The 20,787-nt window shown below is 38.7% G+C and overlaps 1 protein-coding gene across 1 annotated transcript in view; it reads right to left on the bottom strand.

Annotated features, from left to right (window-relative positions):
- Positions 1-20,787, bottom strand: part of igdcc4 (immunoglobulin superfamily, DCC subclass, member 4) — a 53,671-nt gene that overhangs the window by 9,144 nt on the left and 23,740 nt on the right. Inside the window, exons 2-10 of the mRNA XM_085451072.1 lie at positions 18,611-18,925; positions 13,246-13,387; positions 11,823-11,956; positions 5,311-5,445; positions 4,341-4,493; positions 2,578-2,988; positions 2,329-2,493; positions 1,495-1,632; positions 753-929 (exon numbers count right to left, since the gene is read on the bottom strand). Coding sequence (XP_085307198.1) covers positions 753-929; positions 1,495-1,632; positions 2,329-2,493; positions 2,578-2,988; positions 4,341-4,493; positions 5,311-5,445; positions 11,823-11,956; positions 13,246-13,387; positions 18,611-18,925 — 1,770 coding nt within the window. The remainder of the gene's footprint in view (positions 1-752; positions 930-1,494; positions 1,633-2,328; positions 2,494-2,577; positions 2,989-4,340; positions 4,494-5,310; positions 5,446-11,822; positions 11,957-13,245; positions 13,388-18,610; positions 18,926-20,787) is intronic.

The following is a 20,787-nucleotide window of genomic DNA, read 5'->3' as shown; positions in this document are numbered from 1 at the left end:
CAACACAGGCCCAGTTTCTTATTTAGCTCCATTGGAAAATTAATTTCCCATCATTGATCTAGATTATTTAGGTGTGATTTACTTGATTTTGGAGCTATTGTCTGTATTGAGATGTCTGTCCTCTCTCTATTATGATGGAATTAAATGGCTCAGCTTGAAAAATTCAGCAGCCTCGGTTCTTTCATGAAATGATGACCAAACTAAAAAAAAGACTAAAAAAACCCAAAAAACATCCTTGTTGTGAGCAATTTTGTGCAAGAATGGTTTTGTGGTGAACTAAACCTGCCAATGATGTCAGAATGTGCAGAATTAAGCTCGCATCTATCTGTGATGAGAGGCTTGTGACAGTATGACAGGATATAAATATTTAATGGCATCGTCCTTTGCAAAGCTTCAGTGTTAGCTAACACATTGGTAGGTGAGCTAGCACACTAGATATAACTTATATTGTATTTGAAGATGGTGTTAAAAGTAGTTAATATGAAGATATCCTGGCAGTTTGCCCTGAAAATCAACCCATCATTTTGTACTGATAGTGAGCCAGTTCAAATTGCACCAGAACAATCTGGATAAAGAGTTCTACTGGTAAGAGAAGAAATTCAAGATGAACTGTGCCTTCAAGAAGAAAGATGCAGTTTATTGCCTTACTTTAGGGAAGTTTATTTCAGTTTATTTTAATCATGTAGAAAATATTTAACATTTCACTTTAAACTATGTTTGTTAAGCAAACTATTATCTAATGTCTTTCTTACCCATGCTGTCATCGCTATCAATGGGAGGTGTCTTGTGCTGAACCCACTCGGAAGGAACCCCAAAGCCAATGGCAGTTCCAGCAGCTATTCTCAGTAGGTAAGTCTGGCTGGGTTGCAGCCCTCTCAGTGTAAAATGTGTCTCATTCCCCCCCACCTCCATGGAAAACACAGAGTCCGCTGTGGGAACACATACCAATGATGTGAGCCATGAATAGAGCACGACTATTATAGGATTTTTAAGACTGATAAAGATATTTGATGATTAAAAAATATTCTTCTATGAGCAGACTGTTAGACATATAAAATGTAAATGTTCTCTTTATGTTCTATGGAATGTGGGCTCTATTTTTCATAAATATGATTAACATTACTCCTATTAAGTTGTTTTAATAATTATTTGAACTATTCTGCATTTAATAACTTACACACTAAAAATAATTTACATTAATAACATACAAAGAATAAGAGATGCGTCAAAGGTTTTCGCATTTTGTTTTGGCAACTTGCACTGTCATTCAAGAACTGAGTAAATGCAACCTAAAGAAACTTTAATGTATAAATCAATGGAAAATGAAAAGTATTGAGAAACAAAAAGGTATTATATTAAAAGTCATTAAAGTGGCAAACAAGAAAGCAACAGAAATGTAAGAACATTAACCAAAGTGCTATTGGGCAACAGGTGCGACGAGTCAGCTGCTAGTATTTCTTGTTTTCTCTGTGCAGCTTATGTTAGGACACTTACGCTGATCTAAAATGCTGTACTCAATGCGGTAGTGGGTAACAACTCCACGACTCTGCTCTGAGGACAACGGATGCCACTTCACCTTGACGTCTGTGCGGGAAGTGCTAGCTATATACAGCTGAGGAGGGGCACTTGGCACTTCAAGAAGGAAAAAAAGAATCAAGTGAGATTTCTGACACATATAAGAAACCTATGCTATAGATGTGCATGGTTACTGGACAGAAGAAAAACACAAGTTGTCCAATTCATATTTTGTCAAACTTTAAGCATCACAAGATTTTTTTTAATGTTTAATTAAATGTGTACTGCATTTATGTGGCAATGGTATGGAAATTTGAATTGCACTTTGAATAACAGTTGAAAGGAAAATGCTCAATTGAGTTTACATACTACGTCTTTTTCAGTGATACCACTAATAGTCAATCAATCAATCAATCAATCAAAATTTATTTATATAGCACATTTTTAAGACCAAAGTACACCAAAGTGCTTTCCAGTAAAATCGCAGTACAAATAAAATCACAATAAAATATAAATTACAAATATATAAAATATAAGATAATTACATAATCTAAATACAGAGCCAGATGTAAATTACCCTAATTCGCCTTAAATGCCAGATCAAACAAATACGTTTTTAAACGTGATTTAAAAGACTGAATGGAATCTGACGCGTGCAACAATAGTAATGACTCATGAGCGCTTAAATGTCCTGAGTAGTTGCATGGTTGACAAGCTTATAATATATCTTCTTTGAGTGACTGAAGCAACTCAGGCTGTTCTTACTATACCTTTGCAGCTCTATTTTATCTGTATATCAGTGTGATTACTCACCATCCTCCAGCATCTCTACAGTGATAGGCAGAGACGGGCTGCTAGCACCCATGGGAGAGTAAGCCACCACAAATAATGTGTAGGTAGTATGGGGCAGAAGCTCTCTGAAGAGATATTCAGTGGTGTCATTGTTCATTGCAAATTCATATTCCCCGTTATCAGAGCCTGAAAGTTGAAAACGTTCAAATCAAATGTAAGCATGCTTGCCATGTGGCCTCACATACACAGATTTGTGACACAAAGACAGACCTGCAGTGCTGTGGCAGTGCACCGAGTAGCCAATGATTTGATCTGAGTTGTACTCAGGTTTCTCCCAGCTGAGCAGGGCAGTTGTGCTGGAGTATGGTGTAGCAGAAAGGTGGCGAGGAGGGCTGGGCAGACCTTCCCTCACAATGACCGTCAGCCTGGCAGTCGCACAGGCTGTGCCAAGCCAGTTCTCTGCTATGCACTGGTAGTAGCCTGCATCTTCCAGAGCCAGCTGGTTAATTAGCAGGACTCCGGGGCTTTGGGTCTTTACTCGTCTGAATGACTTTATAGGCTGGCCATTCTTCAACCAGTGCAACACTGGAGGAGGTTCTCCAGAGCTGTTACACAAAAACCTGGCTGTGTTTCCCCGGGAGAGGGACACTGTCTCTGGGCCCTGAAGAATCACTGGGGGGGCTGGAGAATTAGAAGAAAAAGTCTGAGGTCATTCCATGTCAGTTCATGAAGTGGCTACCATCTGAACACCTCAGCTTTGCCTGAAAAAATTGAAAGATACACTTCGTAACCCTTTTAATCCCACCGGCGACAATTGTTGCCGTTTTAACCCCCCTATTACAATTGCACATATTGTGTGTAGTGCATGTAAAGTGCATGTAAAATGCATGCACTTATTTTGCAAGGAAAAATTTGGGATTAAGTGGGTTAATAGGAACTATGGAACATTTCAGGTCCCTACTGTCAAGTATTTCAACAGATGTAGGTAGGCTTGTAGGCATTTTTATAGCCTTGTTTCCTTAAGAGGCTTTCTCTAAAAATGCTCATTTGGATTTGGTACATGTTGTCATACTTGAGGAAAAGCATACTTTAATGAAAATTCATAGAGCCAGAGTACCAGATCTTCACCATGAAAAAACTGGAGGGACCTAGCGCTTGTACTTTTTTCATGATAATGAGATTTTAATGTGGACCCTAAGAAAAAGAAGAGAAAACATCTAATAAAACATTTTTGAGAAAACTAATAACAGTAGGTGCATGGAATTTGCAAGAAGTGCATCTTTCAGTTTTATTATAGACATGTTTTTTAAAGTAACATGAAGCTATCACAACTCTAAGTTTTAGCCTACACCTCCCAATATGCAATGCAGAAGTCTTTTTGCCTCCTTTACTTGCATTGTGAATGACATGTCTTACAAAACAATATACTGCTAATCCTACTACTACTACAACTACTATTAGTAATAATAATATTAATAATAACTACTTAATTATTGTCAAAAAATGAGAAGAAGCATGAACCAGAGAGTGAAGAACTTCCTGTACCAAAAATCAAACCGAATGTCAGTTTATAGATATTCACCAGCAAGTGAGAAGGCCAGACACATTTATGTTAAATGTTTCAAGCCAAAGTTAAAATTGCTAAGTAAAACACATTTTCAATTTAAAATCAAAATGAGCTTTGCTAGTTTTGGTTTTTAATAGTCCATCTTTAATATAATATATTAATTCATCTAATTTAACAGACACCAGCTAGGCATGCCCATCTTTTTAAAAGAGCTCTTTGACATTAACATTAGCAGTTAGACGAACAATTCCATAACGGAGAGTGTTATATTTATTGAAGATTTAAGAGACTGTGGTTTATGTATGATTCCTTATTTTCTTTCTCCTCCTCCTGATTAATGAACAGAGGTCTATGTGAAAGCCAGTGCTCCTTCAGAAATGCCTTAAATTGAGAACCAACCTTTTGACATTGGTGTCTCCATGAAAAAGCTTTAATCTTAATATAGAGAACATAACACAACTCCTACCGGGTACTTGCAGCTCAGCAGCAGCAATGACAAACTCTCTGGTCCTGGGCTTGTTGGCTCGGCAGACATAAACACCAGCATGGTGACGCCTTGTGTCTCTAATCACCAGGTTTGTTGCAAGGACGACCACATCAGTAGACATGGGCTTTCCGTCTGATCAAAGAAGAAAGCAAGAGAGAACAAAGGAGATCGTGCTGATGGGAGAAAAAGGACACTGGCCTTGAGAAAAATTTAGCTCATTTCGCAGGCTTTCAGTTGCCTGAGAAACAGCACAAAAGACAGAGATGTTGCTTTGAGCATGGAGGGATTTGACCTGTAATCACAAAAACTGACCAACAGGTGGCTCTGTGACTTTTCAGTCTGGGATCACTGAGCTCTCTGCATTGGCACACTCCTAGGCTCTGTGTGAAATCATTCCCTATTCACTATATAGACCCTTATTTACTTTGTCCGCCATTTTGAGGAGGATTTATGGCCACCAACTAAAAAATACGAGGTGAAAAAGAAATGGTCAGTATTTAAGCTCCAACGGCCACGTTGCAAATGATAACCAGAATGACCAATGCATATATAGTCTTCTAAGAATTGATTCTAACAATGATTCTTTGCAAATTCAAATGTTGCTGAGTCACAGGATGTGAAAGGATTTTTTCCCCATTAACATTTCATGTGTGTGTATGGGTGGGTGTGGACAAATGGTGGAGGTGCGAATGAATTGATGTGACAAATCACCTTATGTAAAGCATGACTCAATGCAGGATAAAGCAGTTGACAAGAGACAGCTAATATCAACTTTACACCTGCAGCTACTGCAAATCTGATCCTCACTTGCTGATGTTTGTTCTTTGCGTGTGTTTGGCAGATAAACGGCGAGTGAGGCACTGATAATGACAGACAGATGCAGTAGAGTACAAAAACAATAGGCTAAGAGGCACAGAGAGAAAAGTGTAAGATAATTTGCCAGTATTACCTTGTCTGCTCCAGGACACCAGTGGTTTCGGCTGGCCTTGAGCCATACACTCCATCACGGCAGGATGTCCAAGCACAACTGAAGCATTCTGAGGTGGTGCCACAATCACAACTCTGTTCAGGGCTTCGGTCGAGCCTATGTCAGCGAAAGAAATGTAAGCTTTGGCAGTCTGGACCAGTAAATATCACATTAGACAGTGGTGAACCCATTGATCCTGATCTCGCTCTTCAGGGTTGCTGCCAAGATTTACAGCTCTGTTAGCAATTCAAATACACACTTTTTAAACCAAGTAGCTGTCACAGCAGTTTTGCATCAGTCAGATTTGCATATATACAAATAAAATCATTATCAAGTATTTAGAAAAATTGTGTTCTGTATTTCATTTAAATCCTACCCTGCCTTCAGGCTAAACTGCAGAGAGGTTTGAAGCTGTATTCAGAGAAATTCATACAGCTTGCATTGAAACGTCCTGATGCATTCTCAATCATCCAGGTAAGTAAATCTCCAAAGGTTGATTCTGTTCATCTGGATGTTTCTCCCACTGAAAATGCTACGTCCAGATGAACAGAATCAACCTTTAGAGGCTTGCATTGAAACATTTGAGTCCTCCAGACTCATTAAAATGGTGGATGTAGATATGACCAGAAAGTGTTTGACATTAAGCATTTGGTAGGATGGACACTGGAATGTTATTATTTACATGGAGCAATGTGAACCTTCACTAACAGATTTTGGACATACACCAGAAATCAAGCCTACACAGAATGCTTGACTGAGGGGAGAACATAAGTGATGCTTCTACAAACCAATTTCTGAAAAGGTTGGGCGCAAATCTCATAAACCTGCATTTAATTCCCAAAAGCACATAAAAACATATTGAATGATAAAACAGAGGCAGTTTCTTACTTTATGAAATATATTTGAATAGCTCATTTGCTTTGCAACAGATCGGTAATGCAATTGGGTATAAAAAGAACATCTTGGGAGAGGAAAATTCTCCCAGAACTAAAGATGGCAGACATTCAGCAATCTGCGAAAATCTTTCTATGAATTATGGAACAATTTCAGAATTATGGTTCTCAGGGTAAAATTCTTAAGACTCATGCCTTATTATTTACAGCATATAATATCATCATAAAAAGAATCTGATGAAATATCTAGGACGAGGCAAAAAAGGAATACTGGTTGCCCATGATCTTCAGGCCCTGAGGGGGCATTCCATTAAAAACAGACATGGTTCTGTTATGGCCTCACACCCACATTTTCTAAACTAGAGGAGAGTGACAATCCAGCATCTTATCAATGCTCTGTTCAGAAGCCTGCATGTCTGCTGGCATGATGGTGCATCACTGCCAAAGGAACTGGAAGTTTGCACATGTAGAAAGGCACCATCTGTGCTGAAAGGTGTGGTTTTTATAGCAACATAATCAGACAATAATAAACCACATTCCTCTCCCAGAAGTCCAGTAACTGGTCTCCTCAGTTACCAGATGTTTATGGGCTGTGGTTAAAAGAAGAGGAGATGCTACACAATGATAAAGATGACCCTCTCCCAACTTTTTTGACATGTGTTGCTCTCTTTAAATTCAAAATGAGATTGAAAAAAGAAAAGAAAAAAAAAATTATATATATATATTTTTTTTTCTTAAATGGTACATACTCTCAGTTTAAGCATTTAATGTGTTTTCTACATTATTATGTGAATAAAATATGGCTTTATAAAATTTGTAAATCATTGCATTCTGTTCTTTTATTTACATTTTATACAACACCCAAACTTGTTAGGAATTGGGTTTGTAAACGATAAAGAGACTTACTATCCAAAGAAAAAGGAGAACACACAGTAAATGGGTCAGGCAATAGGATGGTTAAACTCACAGACCTAAGATATACCCATCTTCACCTTAACAGACCTTTACGTTATTATTCAAAGTGTATTGTCTATGGGTTGAAGAGACACAAATTGCTTCAATGTTTTTGCTAAAGTACATCTGATGTGAGTTGGCCTTTCCACTCACTCACTCACTCACTCATCAGCTGCTCATAATGGTAATGTTCATAACAGATGCCTGCCATTCTGCAAACACATTATAAATTAATAATCAGGACTACAAGGTTATGCCTTGGTTATGCTTAAAGCTTAAGTGGGTCATATTGCTTTTGTAAGGACTGCACTGGATGGTGTACCTTCATATAGGGCCTGTGTGGGTGCGGTAAAAAAAAAAATAAAATAAAGACTGTAAAGAAAATAGAGGAAACTAGAAATTGTTGGTTTAAAGCAGCTAAATGTCCTCTATCCTCTATGTGAATTAAGTATATGAAGTGATGACCTCAATATCAAGCTGTAAAAACTCCATTATGGGTGTTGAACTGTTCTATTCATAGATGTGAAAACAAATTAAGTGATGGCATTATACCTGACATCTGTTTCATGTAATGAATTGCAATAAGGACTTAAGTAGTCCCCTCCTGCGACAGAAGGCCACAGGAGGAAAGTATCTATGCATCTATGTCATTTTAAATGTGAGCATTCATTCATTTCTACAGCAAATTTTCAAAATGATCCCTACCTACTCAGTAAGGAGAGAAAATTGATTCTGTTCATCTGGACATATCATCTTCAGTTGGTGAAATGTTTCATCACTCATCACAGTGACTTCTTGACTCACTTTTAAGCTGTCTGCAAGTTTCTGTTACCTTATTAACAGTACATTTGACCAAAACTAGCACCACTGACTACATTTTAGTCAATGGTGCCGTGCCTGACCTTCAGTGGTGCTAGTTTCAGTCATTATGCAAATGTAATAATTTAAAGGTTGGGGAAGCCTGCAGTCAGATGAAACAGAAGAAGTCACTTGGATGAATGAAAAAATCTTTCAAGGACTAAAAACGTTACCTCCAGATGAACAGAATCAACATTATGGGGTAGCCTTCTGACAGTTTTTGCTGTGGAGCATACAAACTTCCCAACAGATTAGCAGTGATTTAAGTTTAAACTTTGTTGTAATTATTCAATAACTTCCAATATGTTTTATCAGATAGGGAGAATGAGCCTTGATCAGCGACTGACATTATGAACAAAACATAGTGCCAGACACTTGGGAGACCAAGACCAATGCCAGGAGCCATATAGAAGTATATTATAGTCTGCAAACGATCACAGCATGAAAGCTTCTTTTTACTGTATATACTGGAAAAAATGTATTGTGAAGGTCAGGCAAGGCAAATGCATGCAATTTCATACACAACATAAGCTTAAAGTGCCTGACATTATACACAAAAGCTTAGTCTTAGACATCAGTTCAGAACAACCATTTTGCTTTGACCCACTGAAGATTAGTTACTGAAAATAATGAAGATAAAGTCAAAAAAACAAAAAAACAAAAAACAAGAATTATAAAACAGTCCCAAGAATAATAAAACAGCATTTATCTTCACATTTAAACATGCTTTTTGATTAGACTGTGCCAGTGCAGTAATGTTCTTTTCAACAAACATCACAGTGTTTTTTTTCCCCAGACTTCCTTGATTAGAGTTGTATAATTCAACAGAATTATACCAGACGCTGTGTTGGAGCGACAGGGTTGTTTTGAACGTCACTTGGAGTTAAGTTGAAAGAGGCATACGGAGCTACTACTGTACATGTCAGATGGATGAGCAGAGGTCAGTTTTTGGCAATGATTTAGCCAAGAACTGAGCTCTTGCCTTAAATCCAAGAATTCTTAATCTTTCAACACATGCGTAATATGCACTTCTAGGCAGATACTAGTTGCTTTCGAATATAGCGTTCCTGCAAGATCTTATTGCCCTACTCAGTGAGTCCAAGTTAGAGTGGCAGGGTGAGGATAAATATGTAATCAGCATGATCAGCTCAGTAAACAAATCTGAAAGCAAGCTACAATTGATTTCAAGTGGGCTGCAGTGCTGTTGCCTGTGTAGCTTTAATATCAGGACAAAATACATAATATGAAGAGTCAAGTTCAGAACATTTTACCTGAATCTAAGAAGTAATTTACTGACTATGCACCCAGCCTAGTTGGTTTGAAAACAGTTATTTGCCTTTTTAGAGTGGTGCAGGTTCTGATGTTGCATTACCTGCAAAGCAGTATCACCCTTCTAACTAGGTAATTCTGCTGAGAATGAGATTCTCACACTGCAAAATAACACTCGGGTCAGCTGGTATTAATGGAAAGTTCTAGAATCTACTTCAAGAGAAAAAGTATTCCAACCTTAGAAGATGTGCCTTGAATTTGAAATCGGTTTTGATCAACACATTTGTGTAAATATGCTGTATCTTCCAAGAAGATCATCAACTCATGCAGTTTCACAATGATGGAAGAGCACCTATCCAGACTACAAGTGAGTAGTTGCCTCCTCTCAGTACCGGGGATTCAAGTAAGACAGAGAAATATATTTACATTCCATTTAGAGAACTTAGAGAACAAGCATTTAAGAAAACATTAATGGTAAATGGCCTGTATTTGAATAGCGCTTTACTTGTCCCTAAGGACCCCAAAGCACAACCAGTCATCCACCCATTCACACACTGGTGATGGCAAGCTACATTGTAGCCACAGCCACCCTGGGGCGCACTGACCACTCCACTCAAAAAATGACCTCAATTATTTCAGAACTACAGCCATTTTATACAATTTTATGCAATTATCCATTTTCAGAGGCTCAAAATAGCTTCGTTGTAAACCGAAAAGATTTTTTTTAAAAGCTTTTCCAGTCAACGACCACCTGAAGATTACGACACATGAACATCACCAAATACTGTGTTTCTTCACTTGAGATGGTCTGCTTGGCCTTTACTGGAGCCACCTTCAGTTACTGCTTATTTGTGGGTCTTTCTGCATTAAGTCTCATATTTAATGACGGAGAAACCCCTGAGTTGCTTTGGCATTATGCTTTGGGTCATTATCCATTGTGAAGCACTGTTCTATCAGTTTGGCTTAATCTGAGCAGAGAGTATAGCCCTGTGCACCTCAGAATTCATCCTACTTCTTCCTTCAGCAGTCACATCATTAATAAACACTAATGACCCAATTCCACTGGCAGCCATGCATCCCCATGCTATAGCATTACCTACCACATATTTGGCAGATCCTGCGGTATGCTTCGGATCATTGGCTGCTCCTTTCCTTCTGCATACTTTTCCTTTCCCATCATTCTGGCACAGGTTATTTTTTTTCTGTCCAACCATAGTTTTGACTCTTTAAGATGTTTTTTTATGGCAAAGTCTAATCTGGCCATTATGTGCTTGAGTGTAATCAGTAGTTTGCACCTTGTTGTGAATCCAGTTTCATATCAACTCATTGTGAAACTGAGTTCTTGTCTGAAAGACCAGAACTGGGCTTTGCATTCCTCCAGATCATTGATTCGGCCTCTCTAAAGTTTTTAGAATCTTTCTGATAGGTTGATTTTGTTTGTTTTTACAATAGCGTTCCTCACTTGCACATCTCTCTGGACCTCATATTAGAATTACTGCTTCATTTCTCATGAAATAACAAAGTAACAGGCTACACCTGGCCATGAAATTGCTTGTCGGCATTAATTTTGAGCCTCTGAAAATGGAGGACTGTCTGCAATCAAATAATGATTATGACTCAAGTGAAGCTGTTCTTGTCAAACATATTATAGACTTAACTGTATCTGTGCTGCTTTCAAATTTACTGTGTGCATGTTAAACATGTTGGTAGGCAATCAGTATTGGTTAGGGCTCTCTGATTGGATTGACATATCTTGGCAGATTGGTAATTTTAAAAGTAGATCATGGTTCGAAAATAGGTTGGAAACATCGTGTAAAAAATTAATGCACAGAGCTATATGATGTGCAGTCTCTATTCACTGACATTAGTTGGTTTACTGTATATGTATAGTATCAGCTGTTCCTAGATTTAAAGTGACCACAGTCCTGAAATAATCAGAGTAAAAATATCATTTAGAAATGTATTTTCAACACCAACAGATGCACTGTACTTTCTTGTAATGCATTCCATTACAGTGTAAAGCTGCTGCCATAGAAAGTGCATCACTCGGATGTGTGACCTTCACTCTACAGATTGATGTTGGTGCAGTTTGAAACTAGAAGGCTGTTTGCTAATTCATCTGCTGAAGGTGACAAGTTTCTCTGTGATCACCTTGAGACATCAGCATGATGTACCATTATGATTTCTGAGCCTGTCATGTCAGAAGCCAATCATGTCCCAATATGCATATCCATTTCACACAAGCGTAAGCTGAAGACTTTAAATACATCAAATTGACTTTTGGGCAGAAAAAAGAAATGTAAAAAAATAATTATAATTAATATAATAATTCAAAATGTGCTTTAAAACTCACTACAGCTATAAACTCACATGACATGAAAACTCCTCAAGTGTCATTTTGTTAGCTGTAAATATATCCAATGAATTTTAAGCCAAAACTCATAAGAATGGAAAGATAGGAGTTCTCAGTGGTACCTGCCTGTCAATCCAAACACTATAAAGGACTGCAACAGGCCTTACCTGTGGTGACAGAGAGTCTGGCTTCATGACTGATGTCCTTCCCGGCAGAATTGGATGCAACACAGCGGTAGACACCCTCATCATCCTTGGTCACCTCCAGAATCTGGAGCACCCCATTAGGAAGGGAAATGAATCTGTTGCACACAATAAAAATAGAGACAGAGATGACAGAGAAAGAAGGATTTAGAAGGAATAGCAGAGAGAATGAAAGATAAGGTTATATAAATGGCTTAGTGCCCCATAGGATGAAGCATTCAGGTGATCAGCTTTGTAGGTTGCTGCTCCTGAGTCCCCATAAGACACCATCTTTGTTCAGGAGAAAGTACCTTTGTGTACAACCACTTTAGAGATGAGTCAGACAACACAAAATAACTGCAATTCTAGAACTTTGGGTTGTAAGCTTTTCATAGTATCACAAAATACCCCAAATGAAGGCTGTTTTAATGGCTACACTGTAATATGTGTAACATGTGTTTTGCATACAGAATCTCTCTGCACTGTTAATACTTCCCATATTTTATATCATTGCCTCTCCCTCCCCTACAGAGGTCATTACTTCAGACAGGCAAACCAGACCAGTGGAACCCAGGCAATATAAAGCCATCACACCACCTCTTATAGCTGTTATCATAGGCTATTAATCTGACCATAATGTGACCAGCGGTAGTCTGTTCATGAAGGATAAAAGAGCAGGCGAGTGTAAAGGAGATAAGAAGAGGAGACAAGGAGAATAATAAGAGGTACCAGAAAACAAAGGATCCAAAAAGAAAGCGGTAATAAGAGAAAGCATCATTTATAATGAGAAAATTTGGATAGATAAATAACATTAAACACACATATTATGAAAGAGAAAAGCTAGTGATGCTTGAACCGTTTTTTGGTTGATTTTAGTTTAACGACATTATTAGAGCCTGAGGTGGAAGAGCCATGTCCCACCAATAAGACCTTATGAGGAGCAAGCTGGTTGTGGGTCAAGCAAGGCTACAGCAGCCATTAACACTTTGCCTGACGTAATAAGGCTGGAAACAAATTCCAGGGTCAGGAGAAATGTCGATATTGTTAAGTGATCCATTAAATGGGAATATATGTGTGAGAAAACTGGGAGAGAGACTGTTCAAGGATGTGGCTATCATGATGTGGCTGTTCCTTTATGATTACCATACCATTCTGCATTTCCATTAAAAACTGAAGCAGCTACATTCAGGGACAAACAAAATTCGCATTCTTGTTTTGAACAAAAGACTGACATGTCTTTAGTAACTAGCAGCAACATCCAAACTCAAAGAATTCAAATGGAGGGCAACATCCAAACACTCTTGTACACAGTTATAGTGAGTAAATCAATATGAAATCATATACAAAATGCAGATCATTGGGAATATTTAACATACAATAAAAAGCCAAAGCAGAACTCCATAGTTACCTTGTTCCCTCAGGAATCGCTACTTCATCTTTTTCCCAGGTAATAACAGGGGTTGGTATTCCTTCAATTTGGCATTCAAAGCGGGCAGCCCCTCCTGTGGGCACTTTTTGTGGAGATGGCTCCAGACGGAACTTCGACAGACCTGCAGGTACAGTAATGATATAGTTCAGAGGGTTATTGATCAAAGCATCTGCCCACACCTGGTATTACATCTGGCCATGGTCCACAATTTCTCCAGCATATCTTCAGCATACCTAGTGCACTTATCCATGGCTGCAAAACCAGTGCAAGGGATCTACACACTCGATAGCTCACACTTGATAGCTCAAGTCGTAACTTAATACAAACAGTACTAACCTCATCATTTATTCTATTTACAGCTTTGTTCAGACAACCCAGTGAATGTGAATTGTACGTGAATGTCACTTCTGCAGTCTGTATTTAAGACTTCCAGTGTTTGTATTACACCCATTGTAGGGCTTTCAGTGGTGCTGTTTTAATTTTTGTAATTTGATTAAAGACTTGTTGAGGCCGTTTAAATGCCCTTGAATGTCCTGATTAGGAGAAATTTAGGGACTTAATCAGGCTTGGCTCTATTTGTCTGTCCAGGTCGACTCTTGGCAGGACTCCAGTTTTCAGTCTTTATACAATCACAGACACGGGAATGCTTCCCTCTGAATGTAAAGCTGAGCACCAGGGGGCAGCAGTGAGTACCGTCTGAGGGCCTCTAACCTCTGACCCCAACAGGCTGTTGGAAGAGAGAACAAAACAGACTGGCTGTCCCAGCCTCTTAGTTTGTAGCCCTGACTGAGAAGTAGGGGAGTGGGGGTGGATCAAAGGAAAGTGCAGAGAAAGAAGTCGGGGAAGGCAACTCTAAGAGGAGAAAAGTAAGAAACAAAGAAATAAGCACAAGGGACAATAAAAATGCCCAAAACATAAAATGGCTAGAAAATCCAGTGTGTAATTACATTAACCACATAATAGGCTGTAAAAATTTACTGTAATATCATAATAATATCATATGTGTTTCTTTGAATGTTAAATAAGCAGAGGCATCTAATCAGCCAGTCTTTCTGGTTTACATAAAACACTTTCTCCTTGTGGAACTAATTGCCAAACTGGATTTGCACAGCCTCAAAACATGTAAACATCACCCAAAAGTGTCACAAACATAAATGTGTGAATGTGTGAAACAGCAGCTATTAATAAAGTTTTCTGAAATATTCTGAAGATAGACGTCCTACATTTATCCCCTCCACTGTGTATTTAAAAATAGAATTTCTGCTACTTATCACATGAAAGGCAAATGCCAGGCCATCTAATAAATATTAAGAAATTTCGACATGACAGGTCTATTGTTGTGTTCAGTAGATTCATTAAATTATCTAGGAATAACAAAGGTCTTCGTACAAACCCAAATTAAACTATTTAGTAGACTAGATGGATTTTAGCATTGTAACCTTTCCAGTATCAGTTGAGAAACATAAGTTAACATAAGTCTGCTAACTAAATGTAGAGAAATGACCAAAATCACTAAGCTTAAACCATAGCCATAGCTGCAGCCAATCACATGGTAGGCTCAAGATTTGTAAACTCACACCATCCTGATTTTTTGTACAAGATTTTCTCCAAACCACTGTAAGCTGAGGAGGAGACACTGGACAGGCTATCCAAAATCACCCTAGGCCCTATCACTCCAACTGTTAGTCATGTCAACAAACTGTCCATCTGTGTTTTCCCACTGTGCTGAGGGAACAAAGTTTCTCAATGAGTACACACAGGCTGACAGAGATGCTTGGTCATAGTAGCAAAATGGATTTGATTCATTTCAGAAAATCTCACACTGACTGTTGCGTAGCAAGTCATGGAAGAGCCGTTGATGATTAACCTCTGCCACTTCCAGCCATTACAGCATGATTCTCTCATGTAAACACACACAACCTGTAACACTGCCAGACAGCCTGATAGGATGACACGCTCAATGAGCGTGCGTGGGTGTGTGTACATTTGTAAATTTAAGTGCCGGTGTGCCCTGCTACTTGTTCTCTAATGCCTGCACACGGACAGCTTATGATTACATTTCTGAAGCACTGTATGCAGCCATGTTCACAAGTGTATGTGTGCACAGGAGGGTTTCTGCAGAGCGGTGAACAACAGCTGATAAGCGAATGTGCATTAGCCATTCAACATTAATGCAAGGGGGGGGGGGGAGACGAGTGTTTAGAGACGACACTTTACTCATGCTGGGATCGAACAATGGCGACTTGCTGGGCTTCTACGTCCATTGTGTCAGAGTATATTCATATTAGCCTTTTTTCCCCAGAGCTCCATGAGTGTCCTGACACCTGTGATGAAATTCCAAGGCAGATCCATCCAGTTACATACAGATCACAGAGTCAGATGCTGCGGAGTTAACACTGAAAGGACTTGTCCTGACACACTGGGAAATTTTTCATTGTAACGTTCCCAGCTAAAGGTGGTATACCAAATCATAGGGTCGAAATATGACCAATTGTTTCCTAGCAACAAAGTCTTTCTATATAAGTAACATTTTCAGGCAAATCCTTGGGCATTGCTCTATGTAAACTTTAACCCCTCAATGTGCGTGGTAAAAATAGAGAAAAAAAATCTCACATTTCTTTGCTCTCTCACTCTCATTTATCTCATCTCAGTACTTGGCTTTTTTTTTTTGTCACTGCTGCTGGTGATTTTACCCCAACTCTGTCTTTGTCCATCCCTCTATCCCTGCCCTACCCTTTGGCCCCAGAGCTATCAGATTGCAGTATTTTCCTCCTCCCCTTGTGAAACCAGATAATTCAACCTGTGACCTGTGTGCTTCCCAACTTTAAATCTGATTACCACAACTCAACAAGCATGCCACCCTTCCTGCTTCAACAGATATTTGCAATAGCTGCTGTAAAACATGTGCATTTCTGTCTGTTTTAACAAATAGGCAGAAATGTCCTTCAACCTCTCTGATAAATGAAGAAGTCTGTGTATTTGTACGTGTGAGTATTCTTTGTCTGTTGCAACAGCTGTCCATCTGATCCACTTCAGACTTGGTGGGTGCATTGAGGGACAATAGTAAGTGCTGTGTTGTGTTTGAAGTCGTTTGGGGCTTTCCTGTTCTGCAACATCATCTATGAAATGGCCATAGATAGGTCACCTGACATGTGATCTCAGAGATGAGATGATGTCAGACTTCTCTTTGACGCTTTTGAAGTTTAGATAGCATTATTTGCTCCAAAGAAAACTCAAATGACGGTGTTATCTACTTTTGCTGATTCTAACATGCCTTTGAAAGCAGGTACTGCACTAGTAGTGACAAAAGGAAGCCCTTTACAGTATTTCTGCAATGACTTTCATTAAGTAGAAGCCTTTCAATGTAGAGTTCTTGTTGTAATGCTAGATGTCTTTGAACTAGTATTTCTTATCGAGCTTTGAAAAGCTATTCTCCACATTCTCTTTCACTGCTCATATTGGCATGGGGTGTCTGCATTAATACCGAGTCGACTTATGATAAGACACCTTTTAAAATCATGCAATTACAGGCAGGAAAAATACTAAATACGAAAAACATTCATAGACATTATCCACAACTGAAGCCTGCAACAAGACATAAAATTGTTTGTGTTTTTTTTCCTTGTTAAGACATCAACTGTTTTTTGAAATGGGTTGCAGAAGCTAGAGTTAGAAAATATTGACATTCCCCGCAGAAGTCTCATAATAAGAAAGGTTAATTGCTCAAATTAAGACAAAAAGCAGCTTTTTTAACCATCATCATAATTTACCTGTGAATGGATTTGAAAAATGTGATTTGCACTCAGTATGCTGCCTCTGTCATTTAAAGAAGATGGAATTAGAGGCTGATTTGTATGTGACATTGATTTGTATGTACAGAGAAGGAAATCTCTTTTACTGTGTCTGCCTTAACAACACACATCATATATTTCGGCAGGAACGCCGAAGCAGCTGGTTTTCTTAATGTTTTTTCACAGATGCAGTCTCAGCTACAGTCAGTTTTTCAGTGTCATTCCTACCAATGTAGGCCCGTACTGTAAGATCTAAGAATATCCACTCAATGTTAGTGCTGAGGCATTTCGGCTTCATCCTCCTTCCCAGTGGTCACATCTATCTCATAGCCTCTCGCAAGTAATTTAATAAAGACACCACACACCTATACACACATGCGTGCAAACTGAAGGTCATTCTTAATGGTCTCAGAAGCCTTTCCTTTCACCATCATCACAAACTCTCTTCAGCCTTGTCTGCCTTCCCACCATTCATCCAACATACCCCCTCCCTTCCCTTTAGTCCTCATTGTCTGTCAAACAAGAGATCCTTATAAATAGGCATGTGACAGCTGACAAAAGAAGGGGCATCCACAGAGGATACTGTCTCATTTTATACAAAGCTAATGGCTAAATAAAGACTACCACTTAGGAGAGTGAGAGAAAGAGGCCTCTTTGGAGGGGCGATTAAAAACTACAGCCTGTACTCTCATTTTTCATACCCCCATATTTCTCTTCTTCCTTTTTTTATTTCCATCCTTTCCCCCTCATTTACTCTGTTGCAGAGTATACCTCATCCCAAGACACTTGTTACTTCCTATCTGAGGCCGAAGAGAAGCAAGTCAATGCCCATCCATGCAAAAGAAATTCCCTTGATAAAACAGAAAAATTCAGTTGCTATTCTTCAATATACATGTGTATCCATGTATTCTACAGCAAGCAGATGCATAAAGGATACCAATATTCTTATTTTGTTTTATTGAATATACTGCAGCATTAAACATGTTGACCATTCAAACACTCGCAGACAAACAACAACACTTGTGTAATCATTTCACCATTTCTCAGGTATAGTCAGAAGTGGTCAGACATGTGCATGCCTTTGTGAGACTGTGCTGTCACATAATTAGGATGATTTTGAAGCTACAATAGGTCATGTTGGTTTAGAATAAAGACTGGAAACAGATGTCACTACAATTCACTAATTAATACTCAGGTAGGAAGTAAATCTTGGCATAAATGAGCAAAATTTCACAAGAGTCTTTTTTTAGCACGCTGCAGTGTGTCATTAAATCAGTCTGAGAAGAAACTCGACTTCTGCATCTTTGCTTGTCTCTGATTTCAGTCTTTAGAATATCTAGGATGTGACAGACACTATGGCTAATATATATTTTTAATCAAAATAGTCTTACTGGTAAGAAAAAGTAAACTATTAACAAACTTTCTACAAAATGTACAGACACAGAGATCACAATTCTCTCACAATGTACCAAATGAAAATTCTGAGTCTTCAGCAAACTTAACTATCTTAACTAACTTGACCATAGCCCTTAAAAGTAACCAGGGATACCTACTTGCTAGGAGCACATTCACAGTCCGGCTCATCAGCGCTCCAAGACTGCTGCCAGTCACACAGCTGTAAGCCCCCGCCACACCATGGGGAGACTGGCCATCCCTAGACGTTGGCATCAGGAGAACGGATCCATTGACCAAATACTGAAGGTAGTCATTCCCCTCTGGAAGTAGTGGCTGTCCATCCTTTAGCCAGGAGACATTGAAGGGTGTATCACTGGCCCCCAGATTGCAGTCCAGCAAGAGGGGCAAACCTGGTTCCAACACTACATGGCTGGGTCCAGCGCCGCAGCTCAGCTCCACGGAAACCAGCTTTTCTATGCAGAACAAAGGAAGACAAGGTTGTTAACTTTGCTCTGTACTTTTAGTAAACCTCAATGTGTTTTTATTCTAATAAATAAATGGCATTCTTGTATTTTTATTGCTCTGTGAACATCATCACAGCTATGCTATGAACAACATTAACTATACTCACTGATCTGATTAGTTTTACTTTCTAAAAAGGCAAAGTCGTTTTATAGCGTAGTCCCTCACCATAACTTCAAAAGAGTTGATAGCACTGGCAGCACAGATGGAGTAGGGTAGTGCATACCAGAAGTAGGGTGTTTTGGGGACAGAGAGAAGCCCAGAGGAGGAGGGGGAGAAACTCTGCAAATGAAATGGGCGCATAGGGCATGAAGGGATTTGTATGTCAGCAGCAGGACATTAAAGTCAGTGAGAGAGGGGAAGTCCTGGAGTGAGAGGTCAGAGTGAGCAGCTGAATGCTGTATAAACTGTAGTCAAAGGAATGTTAAATGATGATCAATTTTCCATGCAAAACAAATTGTCATGAAACAATGATTTAATGTGAAACACTGCATACTTATCAGAGAAAAGCTTCAGATAACGGTGAAAGTAAATAAATATTCTCATAGAACATTTTTCCCCCTCCATTGTGCATCAGCATGGTTTACTTTATGGCCTTTCTTTATTGCCTCACCCCACCACCTCCAGCACCATCCACTCACCCAACACACCCCCTCATTATAGAGAAAGGAGGGGAGAGGGTAGGCACAAAAACCTGTCCTTTGAAATACTTGTATAAATAACAAGATCAAGACAAAAAAAAAAAAAAACAGAAAAGCTATCTAAGGAGAAAAAGAATTAAAGAGACGAAGGTCAAGAGATCTGGAGATGGAAGATTCAAGGAATATCAGCTTTTGCAAGAAATTATAGCACATAATTATCATTTATGAGGTAGACGGAGTGCATTAGAAACATACAGAGAAAACCAAAAAATGCAAGGGTCAATAATGCTGAAACACATTGCTTCCGTGAAGAAGTAGCAAGATGACATTTATGTCTTCAGTAGAGCAATACTGCACAGCATTTAGTGGAGCAAGTGAAACTTCCATAGTAGTATAAGTATCCAAAATGGTCACATTTAAACATGTTTTGTTCTTTTTTTTTAATTGCTTGTTTTTAATAATTGAAAAGAAAAGAGAACATACATATTCACAAACCAACCACAAAAAAGCCTAATAAAATTAAACAGCATTCATCATCTTACTACAGGAGCACCTGTCAGGCTGTATTGGAAGTCAATGAGTTGGAAGCAGGAAAAATGGACAAGCAGAAGGATCTGAGAGATTTCGATAAGGACTAGATTGTGATGGCTAGGTCACTAAGTTGACTGTTGCATACTAGTTTACTAGGGCAGCAGTAGTTGTTGATCATTAAAAATGTGACAGACATTTTAAGTTTAACGATTTTATTGCTGCATGTAATTACATTTTTCATGTCAAGCCATTGTTCCATCCCTACAGTCAATATCACATAACCCCATGAAGGAAGATGTATATACAGCTCAGAGACAAAGGGACCAAACGCCACAAGTGCATACAGGTCTTTGTCTGGGTGTTAGGTAAAATGTTGGCAAATTAAACATTTTTCCATTTAAAAAAAATAAAGACTTAAGAGTCAGTAACTGACAAATATGACAAATTTGCGAGATGTCATATTTTGAACAATATCAATATATAAAATGAAGAATAAATAAATAAATATCGAAACATCAATTTTGAATCATGGCTATAAATAATTTAATATCCAATGGGTTGCTTGATGAAGTGTCTCCATGACATGATGGTGCTCACCCGTGCTCACTTAGTCTTTTTATCATTGGAAGAGTGTTGTCTGC

The sequence above is a fragment of the Copadichromis virginalis genome, linkage group LG1, assembly GCF_057382275.1.
Source record: "Copadichromis virginalis isolate Kocher_CV1m ecotype Utaka linkage group LG1, C_Virginalis_male_GT1.1, whole genome shotgun sequence".
Taxonomy (NCBI): Eukaryota; Metazoa; Chordata; class Actinopteri; order Cichliformes; family Cichlidae; genus Copadichromis; species Copadichromis virginalis.
The sequence above is the reverse complement of the archived record's forward strand: the minus strand, read 5'-3'. Positions and strand labels throughout refer to the sequence as shown.